At 46.7% G+C, this 12,454-nt stretch overlaps 1 protein-coding gene across 6 annotated transcripts in view; it reads right to left on the bottom strand.

Annotated features, from left to right (window-relative positions):
- Positions 1 to 11,406, bottom strand: part of DPY19L4 (dpy-19 like 4) — a 64,604-nt gene extending 53,198 nt beyond the window's left edge. For 4 of the 6 annotated variants that reach the window (XM_070075319.2, XM_089335543.1, XM_070075320.2 and 1 more), the window contains exons 1-2: positions 11,268 to 11,305; positions 3,482 to 3,592 (exon numbers count right to left, since the gene is read on the bottom strand). Coding sequence is in view for 2 of the 6 variants with exons in the window: in XM_002710695.6 (XP_002710741.2) it covers positions 3,482 to 3,592; positions 11,268 to 11,283 (127 nt within the window). In the remaining 4 variants the exon portion in view is untranslated. Of the gene's footprint in view, positions 1 to 3,481; positions 3,593 to 11,267 lie in introns of all 6 variants that reach the window. The other 2 variants (XM_017341443.4, XM_002710695.6) reach the window with 2 other exon arrangements.
- Positions 11,407 to 12,454: the final 1,048 nt, after the last annotated feature.

Below are 12,454 nucleotides of genomic sequence, written 5' to 3'. Positions count from 1 at the left end.
AGAGAAAGAGAGACCAATCTTCCATCTGTTGGTTCACTCCCAAAATGCACACAACAGCTGGGGCTCTTGCCAAGCCAAAGCCAGGAGCCTGGGACTCATTCCAAGTTTCCCATGAGGGTGGCAAGGACTCAGGTACATGAGGCATCATCTGTTGCTGTATACTTTTTTTCAAAAAAAATATTTATTTATTTAATTTATTTGAAAGGCAGAATGAGGGTCTGGCATTGTGGCATAGTGGGTAAAGCCACTGCCTACAATGCTAGTATCCTGTAAGGATGCTGGTTTACCCGCTGTAGCATAGCGGGCGGGTATAAGTGCTGCCTGCAATGCCGGCATCCCATATGGGCACCAGTTCGAGTCCCAGCTGTTCCATTTTGGATCCAGCTCTCTGCTATGGCCTGGGGAAAGCAGTAGAAGATGGCCCAAGTCCTTGGGTCCCTGCACCCATGCTGGGGACCTGGAGGTAACTCCTGGCTTCGGATCAGCAAGGCTCCATCAGATGCAGCCATCTGGGGAGTGAACCAGCAGATGGAAGACCTCTCTCTTTCTCTCTCTATCTGCCTCTGCCTCTCTGTAACTCTGCCTTTCAAGAAAATAAATAAATCTTTACATGGATTCAGGGACACAAGCTCTTGTGCTATCTTCTGCTGCTTTTCCAGGCACAATAGCAGAGAGCTGAATCAGAAGTGAAGAAGTTGGGACTTGAACACCTTGTGCTCATATGGGATGTAGCAGGTGGCAGCTTACCCCATTATACCACAATGCCACCCCCAGAACTACTTCTTTTTTAAATAATATTTGTAATTTTTTTATTTGAAAGTCAGAGTGACGGAGATAGGGAGAGAAAGAAAGAGAGATCTTCCATCCACTGGTTCACTTCCTGAATAGTCACAACAGCCATTTCAGCCTAGGTCAGGCTGAAACCCTGCGCCAGAAACTCTATCATAGTCTCCCCCTTGGGTGGCAGTACCCAAAGTACTTGGGCCATCTTCTACTTCCTTCCCAGGCACATTAGCAGAGGGCTGGATCAGAAGCAGAGTAGCAAGGACTCAAACAGCACTCTCATATGAAATGTTGGTGTCCCAAGTGACAGCTTAACCCTCCGAACCCCAAGGCTAACTAACTCCTTAAGAACTTTTTCTTTGTTGAATAACCTACTATAAACTACAGCCATTTAAAGTATGCAATTCAATGAATTTTGATGATTATGTCTTAAAAGATCCCATAGAACTGTTTGATTTTTTAAAAAAAGATTTATTTGAAAGGCAGAGTTATATTCTCCAAAGTCCTCTTCAGACATAGTTACTGAGTGTAACAGAAATGGAAGGACCTTTACAAAAACCATGGAGAACAACGAACCAGGTGGGAAGCAACTCCCAAGGATAAAAAGTGGAGAACAATTATAAAATATTCCCCTATGTCAAAGGTAAGGAGATCTCAACTGCCTAGCAGGATTTGAGAACTGCTATTGAACAGGGACTGGTGTGTGTCTCCCACTCTTCCTTTTCTAAATGGAAGCTTTTTTTTCTTCTGTTATCCTGTTCCTGTCCAACAATGTATACTGAGAGTTTCAGGCCTGCAAGTGTTTCCTAAGAAAGGCCCACTTGCAAAGTGGGCTCTTGGCTGGCATCTGGACACTTGGATTTCAGGAAGATTCCCACCATTCTCTCACTGGCAAGGGTGGTTTACTGTGCCTACCTGGTTTATACTTTCCTCCTGGGAGTCTAGAATTTTTGAATTCTAGGCAGACAGTAGCTACAGGATCAGCACCCAACAGAAACTCTGAACACTGATCATTAACGAGCTTCCCTGGCAGAAAACATTTTACAATGTCACAATTTGAAACTGAAGTCACACACACCCTGTGTGACTCCCCTGAGAGAGGAGCTGTGAACTTTGTCTCATAGGCCTTTTTCCTTTACTGATTTTGTTTTTTATTGCTCACTGTAATAAATCATGGCTGTAAGTACAACTACATTCTGAGAACTGTGAGTTGTAGCTAATTATCAAGCATGGGGGTTGGTCTTGGGGACCCTGACACACAGCAGATAACTTTTGATCATGGGTATCTGGATCAGAATGAGTCATGGAGGATCCTGATGTAGATGAGAAGACATCAGGTTTCAAGACTGATGTTAGGTGGCCGGCGCCGCGGCTCACTAGGCTAATCCTCCGCCTAGCGGCGCCGGCACACCGGGTTCTAGTCCCGGTCGGGGCGCCGGATTCTGTCCCGGTTGCCCCTCTTCCAGGCCAGCCCTCTGCTGTGGCCAGGGAGTGCAGTGGAGGATGGCCCAGGTGCTTGGGCCCTGCACCCCATGGGAGACCAGGAAAAGCACCTGGCTCCTGGCTCCTGCCATCGGATCAGCGCGGTGCGCCGGCCGCAGCGCGCCGGCCGCGGCGGCCATTGGAGGGTGAACCAACGGCAAAAGGAAGACCTTTCTCTCTGTCTCTCTCTCTCACTGTCCACTGTGCCTGTCAAAAAAAAAAAAAAAAAAAAAAAAAAAAAGACTGATGTTAGGGATTCGTGTTGCAGCACAGTAGGTTAAGCTGCCACCTGCAAGACCGGCATCCCCTATGAGTGCTGGTTTGAGTCATGGCTGCTGCACTTCCAATCCAGCTCCTTGCTAATGTGCCTGGGAAAGCCGCAAAGCATGGCCCAAGCACCCAAGATGGAGATGGAGTTCCAGGCTCCTAGCTTTGGCTTGGCCCAGTCTCAGCCAATGTGGCCATTTGAGGAATGAAACACTTGTTGGAAGATCTCTCTATAACTTTGACTTTCAAATACATAGATAAATCTTTAAAAAAAAAAAAAAAAGATTGATGTCAAGCAGAAACAAGACGGAGTGTCTTCCTTGGGGCATGTAGGTATATGCCTGTAATAAGTATATTCTGTCTGAAGAGAAGGAGTAAATATTGATGGCCAAAAGGACAGAATGTGGTAGACTGTATTATTATTCCCAAATATTTCTCCTTGCTTACAAAAAGATATACATTTCTCTCCACTCCTATGTGATGTCCAATACTTCCCTGTAATCAGGGTAGATGTCTGTTATCTCACTGGATACATTATCACCTGCTTGGGCCAACAGCATGTAAGTAAAAGTGACAATGTCCCAGTTCAGAAGAAACTTTAAGAGGCATTGTATGATTCTGCCTGCTTTCCTGTTCTTCTCCTCTGTTTCAAGGAAAACATGTCCTAAATAGGAGTTATTTTTTCATGACACATGAAGCTATACCAGCCAATCTGTGGCCACAACACATAATACTGATCAGAAAGAAAAGTATGTTACAACAGCCATGAGGTTTAGCCAGGAGATTTATGGACTGATCCATAGCACAACCTAACAAAAGCTGACCAGGTACTTAATCTTAAAGCACACTGATATATTAAATAATGATATTAAAATATTAAATTATAATATTAAAATAATACTTCTAACAACAATTTTAGAGTAGCATAAAGATTCCGCATCAAACTTACGTTTTGGAGCTCTTTCAGGAATTGGAGTGTCATTGACTTTCTCTTCTTTGGCAGGATCCTTATTTTCTGAAGACTCTGGCTTTTTTCTGTGGCGCAGGTCTACAGTTGGTCCTTAAAATATTTGAGACATTATTCCAATGTGTGCATCAAAGTGTTCTAATCTATACTCTGAGCTGATTAACTTCTATTATACCAAAACAAAAGTCATAGTAAAACTTCACTAGTAACAAAGATGACCTCTTCAATTATTTTAATATCCCTTATGATTGCCTTTCATACAAAAAAAGGCAGTGTAGACTCTACCCCACCACCTGTGGTTTGAGAGTCCTACTGATAAACCAGCAACCTCTTCTGATATGAGGCTCTTTTCAAAGTATGCCAAAATAACCAAACTCTTCAAGAATGGCTGAGCAACAAGATATTATTTAGCTCGATACTCTAGTTACCTGAGTGTATCAAATGCATCACTCATGGACTAACAAAATTTTTCAAAATTTACTTATCTATTTGAAAGGCAGAGTTAGAGAGAGAGAGACAGACAGACAGACACACAGACACACAGACAGGTCTTCCACCCGCTGGCTCACTTCCCAAATGGCTGCAATGACTGGGGCTGGGCCAGGCTGAAGCCAGGAGCCAGGAGTTTCTTCCCGATCTCCCACATGGGTGCAGGGGCCCATGCACTTGGGTCATCTTCTGCTACTTTCCCAGGTACACAGGCAGGGAACTGAATCAGGGGACTCAAACTAGTACTCCAATATGGGATGCTGGCGTTGCATAACCTCAACCTGTTGCACCATAAGATGGTCCCCACATTTTTTTCTTTTTTTATAACTCTCTAAGTTCTGCAGTCTCACACTACTGTGGCACCATTAGCACTGTACTTGTACAATATTACAAATTTAGGCATTAGAATAGGAGGCTTAACTTACAAACACCCCTTTCATATATGTGGGAAGAGCTCAGAAAATTTTCCTAATATTAGACTATTTTATCTCTACTAAAAATAAGGCCGGCGCCGTGGCTCACTAGGCTAATCCTCTGCCTTGTGGCGCCGGCACACCGGGTCCTAGTCCCGGTCGGGGCGCCGGTTCTGTCCCGGTTGCCCCTCTTCCAGGCCAGCTCTCTGCTGTGGCCAGGGAGTGCAGTGGAGGATGGCCCAAGTCCTTGGGCCCTGCACCCCATGGGAGACCAGGATAAGTACCCGGCTCCTGCCTTCGGATCAGCGCGGTGCGCCGGCTGCAGCGCGCCAGCCGTGGCGGCCATTGGAGGGTGAACCAACGGCAAAGGAAGACCTTTCTCTCTGTCTCTCTCTCTCACTGTCCACTGTGCCTGTCTAAAAAAAAAAAAAAAAAAAAAAAAAAAGAATTGTATAAGTTAACACCAAACCAGTAAGATAAACTCCAAATTAAACAAGAATCTGCTATATATAGCCAGTTTTCCTTCCTTAGAATCCTCCTGTGAGGTAGAAGACTGTGATGTGAGCTCAGAGTGTCCCTGTCAAGTTTATAAGGTGGTATAAGAATTAAACTCTTGGGGTTGGTGCAGTGGGTTAAAGCCCTGGCCCACAGTTCTGGCATCCCATTTGGACATCAGTTCGAGTTCTATCTGCTCAACTTCTGATCCAATTCCCTGCTAATGCACCTGGGAAAGCAGCGAAGCATGACCCAAGTCCTTGGGCCCCTGCACCCACATGGGAGACCTGGAATAATCTCCTGGCTCCTGGCTTTGGATCAGCTCAGTTCTGGCTGTTGTGGCCATTTAGGGAGTGAACCAACGGATGTAAGACCTCTCTGTCTCTACCTCTCTCTGTTAACTCTTTGAAATAAATCTTTGGGAAAAAAATGAATATAACTTTCTTATAGGAATGAGAAAAAGCTTTTTCTTTTCTCTTAGAAACGACATTAGGCTGTGAAGTAAGTCTGAATAAAGGAGTCAAAAAAGGAAAAATGAATCAGCTGCTGCTGCTGATCAGATGGATGCTTCTCTAGCTCCATGTGGAAATGTAAAAAGTGTCTTTTTCAGCAGCTTCATGGTAAATTTCAATGTTTGCCAAGACAGCTTTAAGCACAGGCATAGTAAGAAAAAAAAACATACATTTAACAGATCCAATCTAAGCTCTACCCAATTCAATATCACCATTTATTTTGCATTTGTGTTAAGTAGTAAAAGCTGTGAATAACTAGAAAATGACATTATCAGAAAAGCTACACCATGGATTTTGAGTATTTTTGCACACAACTCTGAATCAATGAATATCACCATATTCCTTTTCCATCATGCCCTTTTAATTTTCCTCTACTTTGAGTTAAGGGAAAATGAGATCTGGTTAACAAAGAATGAATGCTGACATAAAGTCAAATAAATTATTTAGAAGTTATTATTTTAAATGTTATCTTAAGGGGCTGGTGCTATGGTGGTTAAGTGTATATTTTTAAAAATAAATAAATTTGGCCGGCGCCGCGGCTCACTAGGCTAATCCTCCGCCTTGCGGCGCCGGCACACCGGGTTCTAGTCCCGGTCGGGGCGCCAGATTCTGTCCCGGTTGCTCCTCTTCTAGTCCAGCTCTCTGCTGTGGCCCGGGTAGGCAGTGGAGGATGGCCCAAGTGCTTGGGCCCTGCACCCCATGGGAGACCAGGAGGAAGCACCTGGCTCCTGGCTTCGGATTGGCACAGCGCCGGCCGTGGTGGCCATTTTGGGGGTGAACCAATGGAAGGAAGACCTTTCTCTCTGTCTCTTTCTCTAACTCTGTCAAAAAAACAAACAAACAAACAAAAAAAAAAACTGGCACCTGTATGGGATGCCGGCATTTCAGGCAGTGGCTTCCCTACTACGCCACAATGCTACCCCCTAAAACCAATTTTTTCCTGTCACCAAGAAACAAAACTGTATGCAAGTTTCATCTCATTTCCTTAATAATGATCTTATAACTTCATAATTGAGAGAGAAGTCATCTCTAGCTGAAAAACAGCAAAGGGCAAAATAATGGACAAAACAGATGCAGTTCCAACAAGAAAGCTCTGGGAAGGAATGAAAGTTTTCTTTTTATCATCTTCTTCTTCTTTTTTTTTTTTTTTGACAGGCAGAGTAGACAGTGAGAGAGACAGACAGAAAGGTCTTCCTTTGCTGTTGGTTCACCCTCCAATGGCCGCCGCGCTGCTGCCGGGGAACCGCGCTGATCCTATGGCAGGAGCCAGGTACTTCTCCTGGTCTCCCAAGGACCTGGGCCATCCTCCACTGCACTCCTGGGCCACAGCAGAGAGCTGGCCTGGAAGAGGGGCAACCGGGACAGAATCCGGTGCCCTGACCGGGACTAGAACCTGGTGTGCCGGCGCCGCTAGGCGGAGGATTAGCCTAGTGAGCTGCGGCGCCGGCTATTTTTATTTTTATTTTTGACAGGCAGAGTGGACAGTGAGAGAGAGAGACAGAGAGAAAGGTCTTCCTTTGCCGTTGGTTCACCCTCCAATGGCCGCCGCTGCGGCCGGCGCACCATGCTGATCCGATGGCAGGAGCCAGGATCCAGGTGCTTTTCCTGGTCTCCCATGGGGTGCAGGGCCCAAGCACCTGGGCCATCCTCCACTGCACTCCTGGGCCACAGCAGAGAGCTGGCCTGGAAGAGGGGCAACCGGGACAGAATCTGGCGCCCCGACCAGGACTAGGTGGAGGATTAGCCTAGTGAGCCGCGGCACCGCCCAATCATCTTCTATTCTTAGTACTGTAAAGAAAAACCTGCAAATTCAGTCTCTGGTATGGTGATCTTCATATAAAATAGGAGAGTTACCAATGGACTTACAAACACTGTTCAAGTTGTCACTTCTTTGCTCTAATGTACCTTTCAGGACCATAAGTATAAACACTACTACATCAAGGAAGTCACAATTTTTGAAAGATCAGATTCCCACAGAGTATTTACCCAAAGAAAGAGCTGGATCCAAGTGAATGTGAACAAACAAAAAGGGATATAGAGAACAGGTGATTATAAGTAAACTATGGACTATTTTGTCTAACTTCGACATAGTAAATACAAGATAACATGAGCTATTTTTTAAAGATTTATTTATTTAGTTCAAAGTCAGAGTTCCAGAGTCAGACAAAGAGACACAGAGAGAGAGAGAGAGGGAAAGAGATCTTCTAGCCACTCCCCAGGATGGCCACAATGGCCTGAAGCCAGGAATCAGAAGCTTCATCCAGGTCTCCCACATGGAAGGCAGGGACCTAAGTACTTGGGCCATCTTTCACTGCTTTCCTAGGCACACTGGCAGGGAGCTGAATCAAAACTGGAGTACGCAGCAGCCATATGAGATTCTGGTGTGGCAGGTGGAGGCTTTATCAGACACACCACAGTGCCAGCCCCTACATGAGCTGTTTTTTTTTTTTTTCTTTTTTAAAAGATTTATTTATTTATTTATTTATTTGAAAGAGAGAGTTACAGAGAGGCAGAGACAGACAGAGGTCTTCCATCCACTGGTTCACTTCCCAAATGGCCGCAATGGCCAGAGCTGAGCTGATCTGAAGCCAAGAGCTTCCTTGGGGTCTCCTATGTAAGTGTAGAAGCCCAAGGACTTGGGCCATATTCTACTGCTTTTTTAGGCCATAGCAGAGAGCTGGATCAGGAGTGGATCAGCCAGGACTCAAACTAGCGGCCACAGGGGATGCTGGCACTGTAGGCAACAACTATATCCACTACACCACAGCACCAGCCCCTGCATGAGCTATATTAAAAATGTATAGGATGCCAAATAAATAGGAAGTACCTAGAATAATGTCTGACACATAAACAGGTTTGCTATAAATATTATCATTAATAGCATTATTATAGGGATGGGCACTACTGTATAGCAAGTCAAATTACAGCCTGCAATACCTGCATCTTACAATGGAGTAACCAGTTCATGTCCTGGCTCCTCCACTTCCAATTTAGCTTCTTGCTAATGCATCCTGGGAGGCAGCAGATGATGGTTCCATGTGGAAAACCTGAATGGAGTTCTGGGTTCCTGGCTCTGGCTTAGCCCAGCCTTGGCTATTGTAGGCATTTGGGGAGTAAGCAAGAAGATGGAAGATGCCTATTTATCTATCCTTGCAAATCCAACTTTCAAGTAGATGAAAATAAATAAATAAATAAAATTTAGGGGCAGGTGTCATTGCACAGTGGGTTAAGCTGCTGCTTTATATGCACACAACTCATACCCGAGTGTGGGTTTGAATCCCAGGTAACCTGCACTTACGATCCAGCTTCCTGCTACTAATGGGTCTGGGAGCCAGCAGAGGATGGCACAAGTACTTGGGTTTCTGCAACCATTGTGGGAGATCTGGATCAAGTTTCTGGTGTCTGGGTTCAATCTAGCCCAGCCCTGGCTGTTGCAGCCATTTAGAGAGTGAACCTACAGATGCAAGATCTCTCTCTCTCTCTCTGTCTCTTCCTCATTTTGTCACTATGCTTTCAAATAATATCTCTTTTTAAAATGAGAATTTAATTACTCATTGTTGACTATTTATATCCCAGCACCTGTCAGTGCAGGGACCCAAATATTTATGTAGTTAAAAATTTGTTGAATGAGGAGCTGACATTGTGGCACTGCCACCACCTGCATCAGCCCATATTGGTGTGCCAGTTTGAGCTGTGGATGTTCCACTTCCAATCCAGCTCCCTGCTAATGTGCCTGGGAAAGCAGCAGAGGACAGCCCAAGTGCTTCAGCCCCTGTACCTACATGTGTAACTCAGACGAAGCTTCTGGCTTCAGCCTGGCCCAACCCCAGCTATTACAGCCAGCGTACCAGGGGATGGAAGCTCACTCCCTCTACCTGTCTAGCCCAGTCTCTGTGTAATTCTTTCAAATAAATAAATCTCTAAAGAAAAATAAGCTGAATGAAACTATGTTTCTTTTTTTTTTTTTTTCATTTTATTTGAAAGGCAGAGTTACAGAGAGACAGAGGCAAAGAAACAGAGACAGAGACAGACAGAGTCTTCCATCTGCTGGTTCATTCCCCAGATGGTTGCAACGGCTGGAGCTGTGCTGATCCGAAACCAGGAGCCAGGAACTTCTGGGTCTCCCACGTGAGTGCAGGGGCCCAAGGACTTGGGTCATCTTCTACTGCTTTCCCAGGCCTTAGCAGAGAGCTGCATTGGAAGTGGAGCAGCCAGGACTTGAACCAGCGCCCAAATGGGATGCCGGCACTGCAGGTGGCTGCCTTACTCGCTACGTCACAGCACCGGCCCCCCCAAAACTATGTTTCAATAATACTGTAATCCATTAACTATTCTATATAAAATGTATTTATTGCTTTTGGATTACTGATAATTCTATAACCAAAAATCATTTATCATTCTATACTACAAGTGGATTTTATAAAATTACAGTTTTTCATTGGTTTCATATCTATTTAATTAGGTATCACTTTGTATGATGTACAAAGCTTTTAAGTATTGAAGAATTAATTTTTTTCATGTTTTAACTTAAGCATGAATGTACTCATGGGAACATACTATCTAGTTTATCAACCTATCCCAATTGATTTGCAATAGTCAGAGAAGGAAACCATACCACGTAATGTTCCAAATGAAATATACTGCCACCACAGACAAAACCAGGCAAACAAATGGAATTACATTCTTCATTACCACCTACAAATAGCATTGGTTTTGAAGCTGTTTTTAGGCAGAGTGTCATAAATTTAGAGCAGCGCTAAATCTCTGAAAACTCCAGGAAGAGGAAGGAAATGAAAAGGAAACATGAGCCTAAGGGCAGGGTAGCAAGTTACAGAGCAGTAAACACTTCTTAGTTTTTTTAAAAAGCTTTCTTTCCGTTGAATTCTTTGCATTTTTGGTTCGAAAAGGTTTACACCTAAATCAACTCTCCTATCATAACTCAAAATTCAAGCAAGTAAAAAGCCACGTCTTCCACCAGAAATGCAATCCCTAACTGCTCAAAGGACGCACACATTCCTATTCTTGAAACCAAGTGGAGGGACCATGAAGTTGTTAATGCCATGAATATTTCCTTGTTCGATCTAGCCTTAGCTGGTAAGTTTCTTCCAACTTCCCATTCTGCTCCCACACCTCTCTCTCACTTTGGACAGACATCCTGCTGGACGAATTCGTCTTCTCAGCGCCGGCTCTGAGGCGGCGTGCAGACCCTTCCCCACTCCCATCCACTGGACCCCCCTCCGGGCCTCGCCATCCCCCAGCCGAGACCACCTACACGTCTCTGCAGTTTGCCATTTCCCACTCGTCCTAAGTGACCGTGGCCTTCTTCACCGTCTGCGTGTTCCTGCCCTTCCAATTCACTTGCCGCGTTGACCCCAAATACCTGTCTCGATTTACACTCGTGGCGCGCGTGCCCTCGCACACTTGAGCTTCGTCCGCGTCCACGCACCTCTACAGATCGCGCTCAGGACGGGGGGGGATCCCCGGCTAATCAGCTGTCCCATTCAAACCGGCTACACACTCCCGAAATCTACATCTTCTAATCCAAACAGCGTCCGCACCCCCCAGAGGGGTCCGCTCACAGCCCTCTCTCTCAACCACTCCCCTAACGGCTTTCTCTCTTCCAACCGATTCCCAACTTTAAGCTCCACCTTTGCTTCCCACTTCGGCAGACAAAACTTCGGGCCACTCGCCCCGCTCCTTCCCAATTTCTCTGCACATTCACCCGAAGCCCGGGCTCCTTCCCGCCCTCCGCGCGCGCCGTGGCGGCCAGCCGTCCAGGCCTCCGGGCCCCTCGCGCCCCCGCCCCTCTTCCCCGAGACCACCGGCGGCAGTTGGCGCGCTGGACCCCAGGGCCGTCACCTTCTTCCTCCGCCATCGTCTCTGCGGACGCCGAGGGACTCCTGCGGCTCCCGCGCGGCCCGGCGGCTCCCTCCCTCCGCGTCGCCGAAGCCCTCGGCCGCCCCGGGCCCGCTCCCGGCCGCCGCGCCCCCACTTCCTGACCCGCCCCCCTCCGGTGTCGCTGCCAACCGCGTCCCCCGGGCGGCCCGGGAACCACAGTGCTGGGAGCGGAGGGCGGCCGGAGCGTTTCGCTGCGGCGCCTGGGCCTGCGCGGGCAGGAAGGAGGCTCGGCGCTGGGGGCGCCGCCCACGGCTGCTGTTCCTCGCCGGCTCCTTCCTGGGAAAACTAGGCTGCTGGTTCTCACTGCGGCGCCTCCCGTCGCCCATCCCTTCGCAAAAAGTCGAGGCCCAGGCGTGCTTTCCGCGACTCTCTAGGAGTCGGAGACCGGCCCTCCTCAGCTACATCTCCCACATCCAGCCGCCATTCCCGCCCCGTTTGACCAAGAGGAAACTGGTCCAGCGCAGTGCAGGTCGCCAAGCTCGTCCCGGCCAGAAGTGGGTCCCGGGCTGCGACGTGCAGCCGGCGCCTGCGATCTCGCCGGGGTTTCAGGGCTCAGTGGCGCTTTGGTTTAGTACACCGCTTGACCATTACCGGAAAGAAGTTTGCGCTTGGAATTGGTTCCACAGGCACATTTGCATTTTATGATCTTGGAGAAGGGGAGGGGGACACCATAGCACTGTGGTGTGTGGCGCAGGGGGTGCACGTACACATCCCATAGCAACAGAACGTAGGTTTAAACTTGTTACACTGTTTACGGCTTCACTTTGATTCTATCTGGAATTTTCCCAACAATACATAAGGTAAATTTAGAAACCCATAAAATACCCGTTTTAAAATATAAGAAACAAGCCTAAGAACTCAATGAAGTCATGGGGGTAATTAGGGATATCCCTTAGCAGGTAGCAAAATTCTCCAAAAAAGTAGTTTATTAAGTTAGCAAATTTGAGGAGAAGCTATCCTGTGGTGGTTTGTTTTTTTTTTTTTTTTTTTTTTTTTTTTGCAGTGTTATGCAGAAACAGTTCCAGGAGCTCTATTTTATGTATTTGATTCCTTATTTTGCCTTCAAAAAAAGCAGCGCACCACGAGGTAGAAACGAGCAGAAAAGGGCAAAGCCCAGAGGAAACAGAATCAGCAGACCTTGAAAACCA

The sequence above is a fragment of the Oryctolagus cuniculus genome, chromosome 6 (genome assembly GCF_051225735.1).
Source record: "Oryctolagus cuniculus isolate XC-2025 breed Fujian yellow rabbit chromosome 6, ASM5122573v1, whole genome shotgun sequence".
Lineage (NCBI taxonomy): Eukaryota > Metazoa > Chordata > Mammalia > Lagomorpha > Leporidae > Oryctolagus > Oryctolagus cuniculus.
The sequence above is the reverse complement of the archived record's forward strand: the minus strand, read 5'-3'. Positions and strand labels throughout refer to the sequence as shown.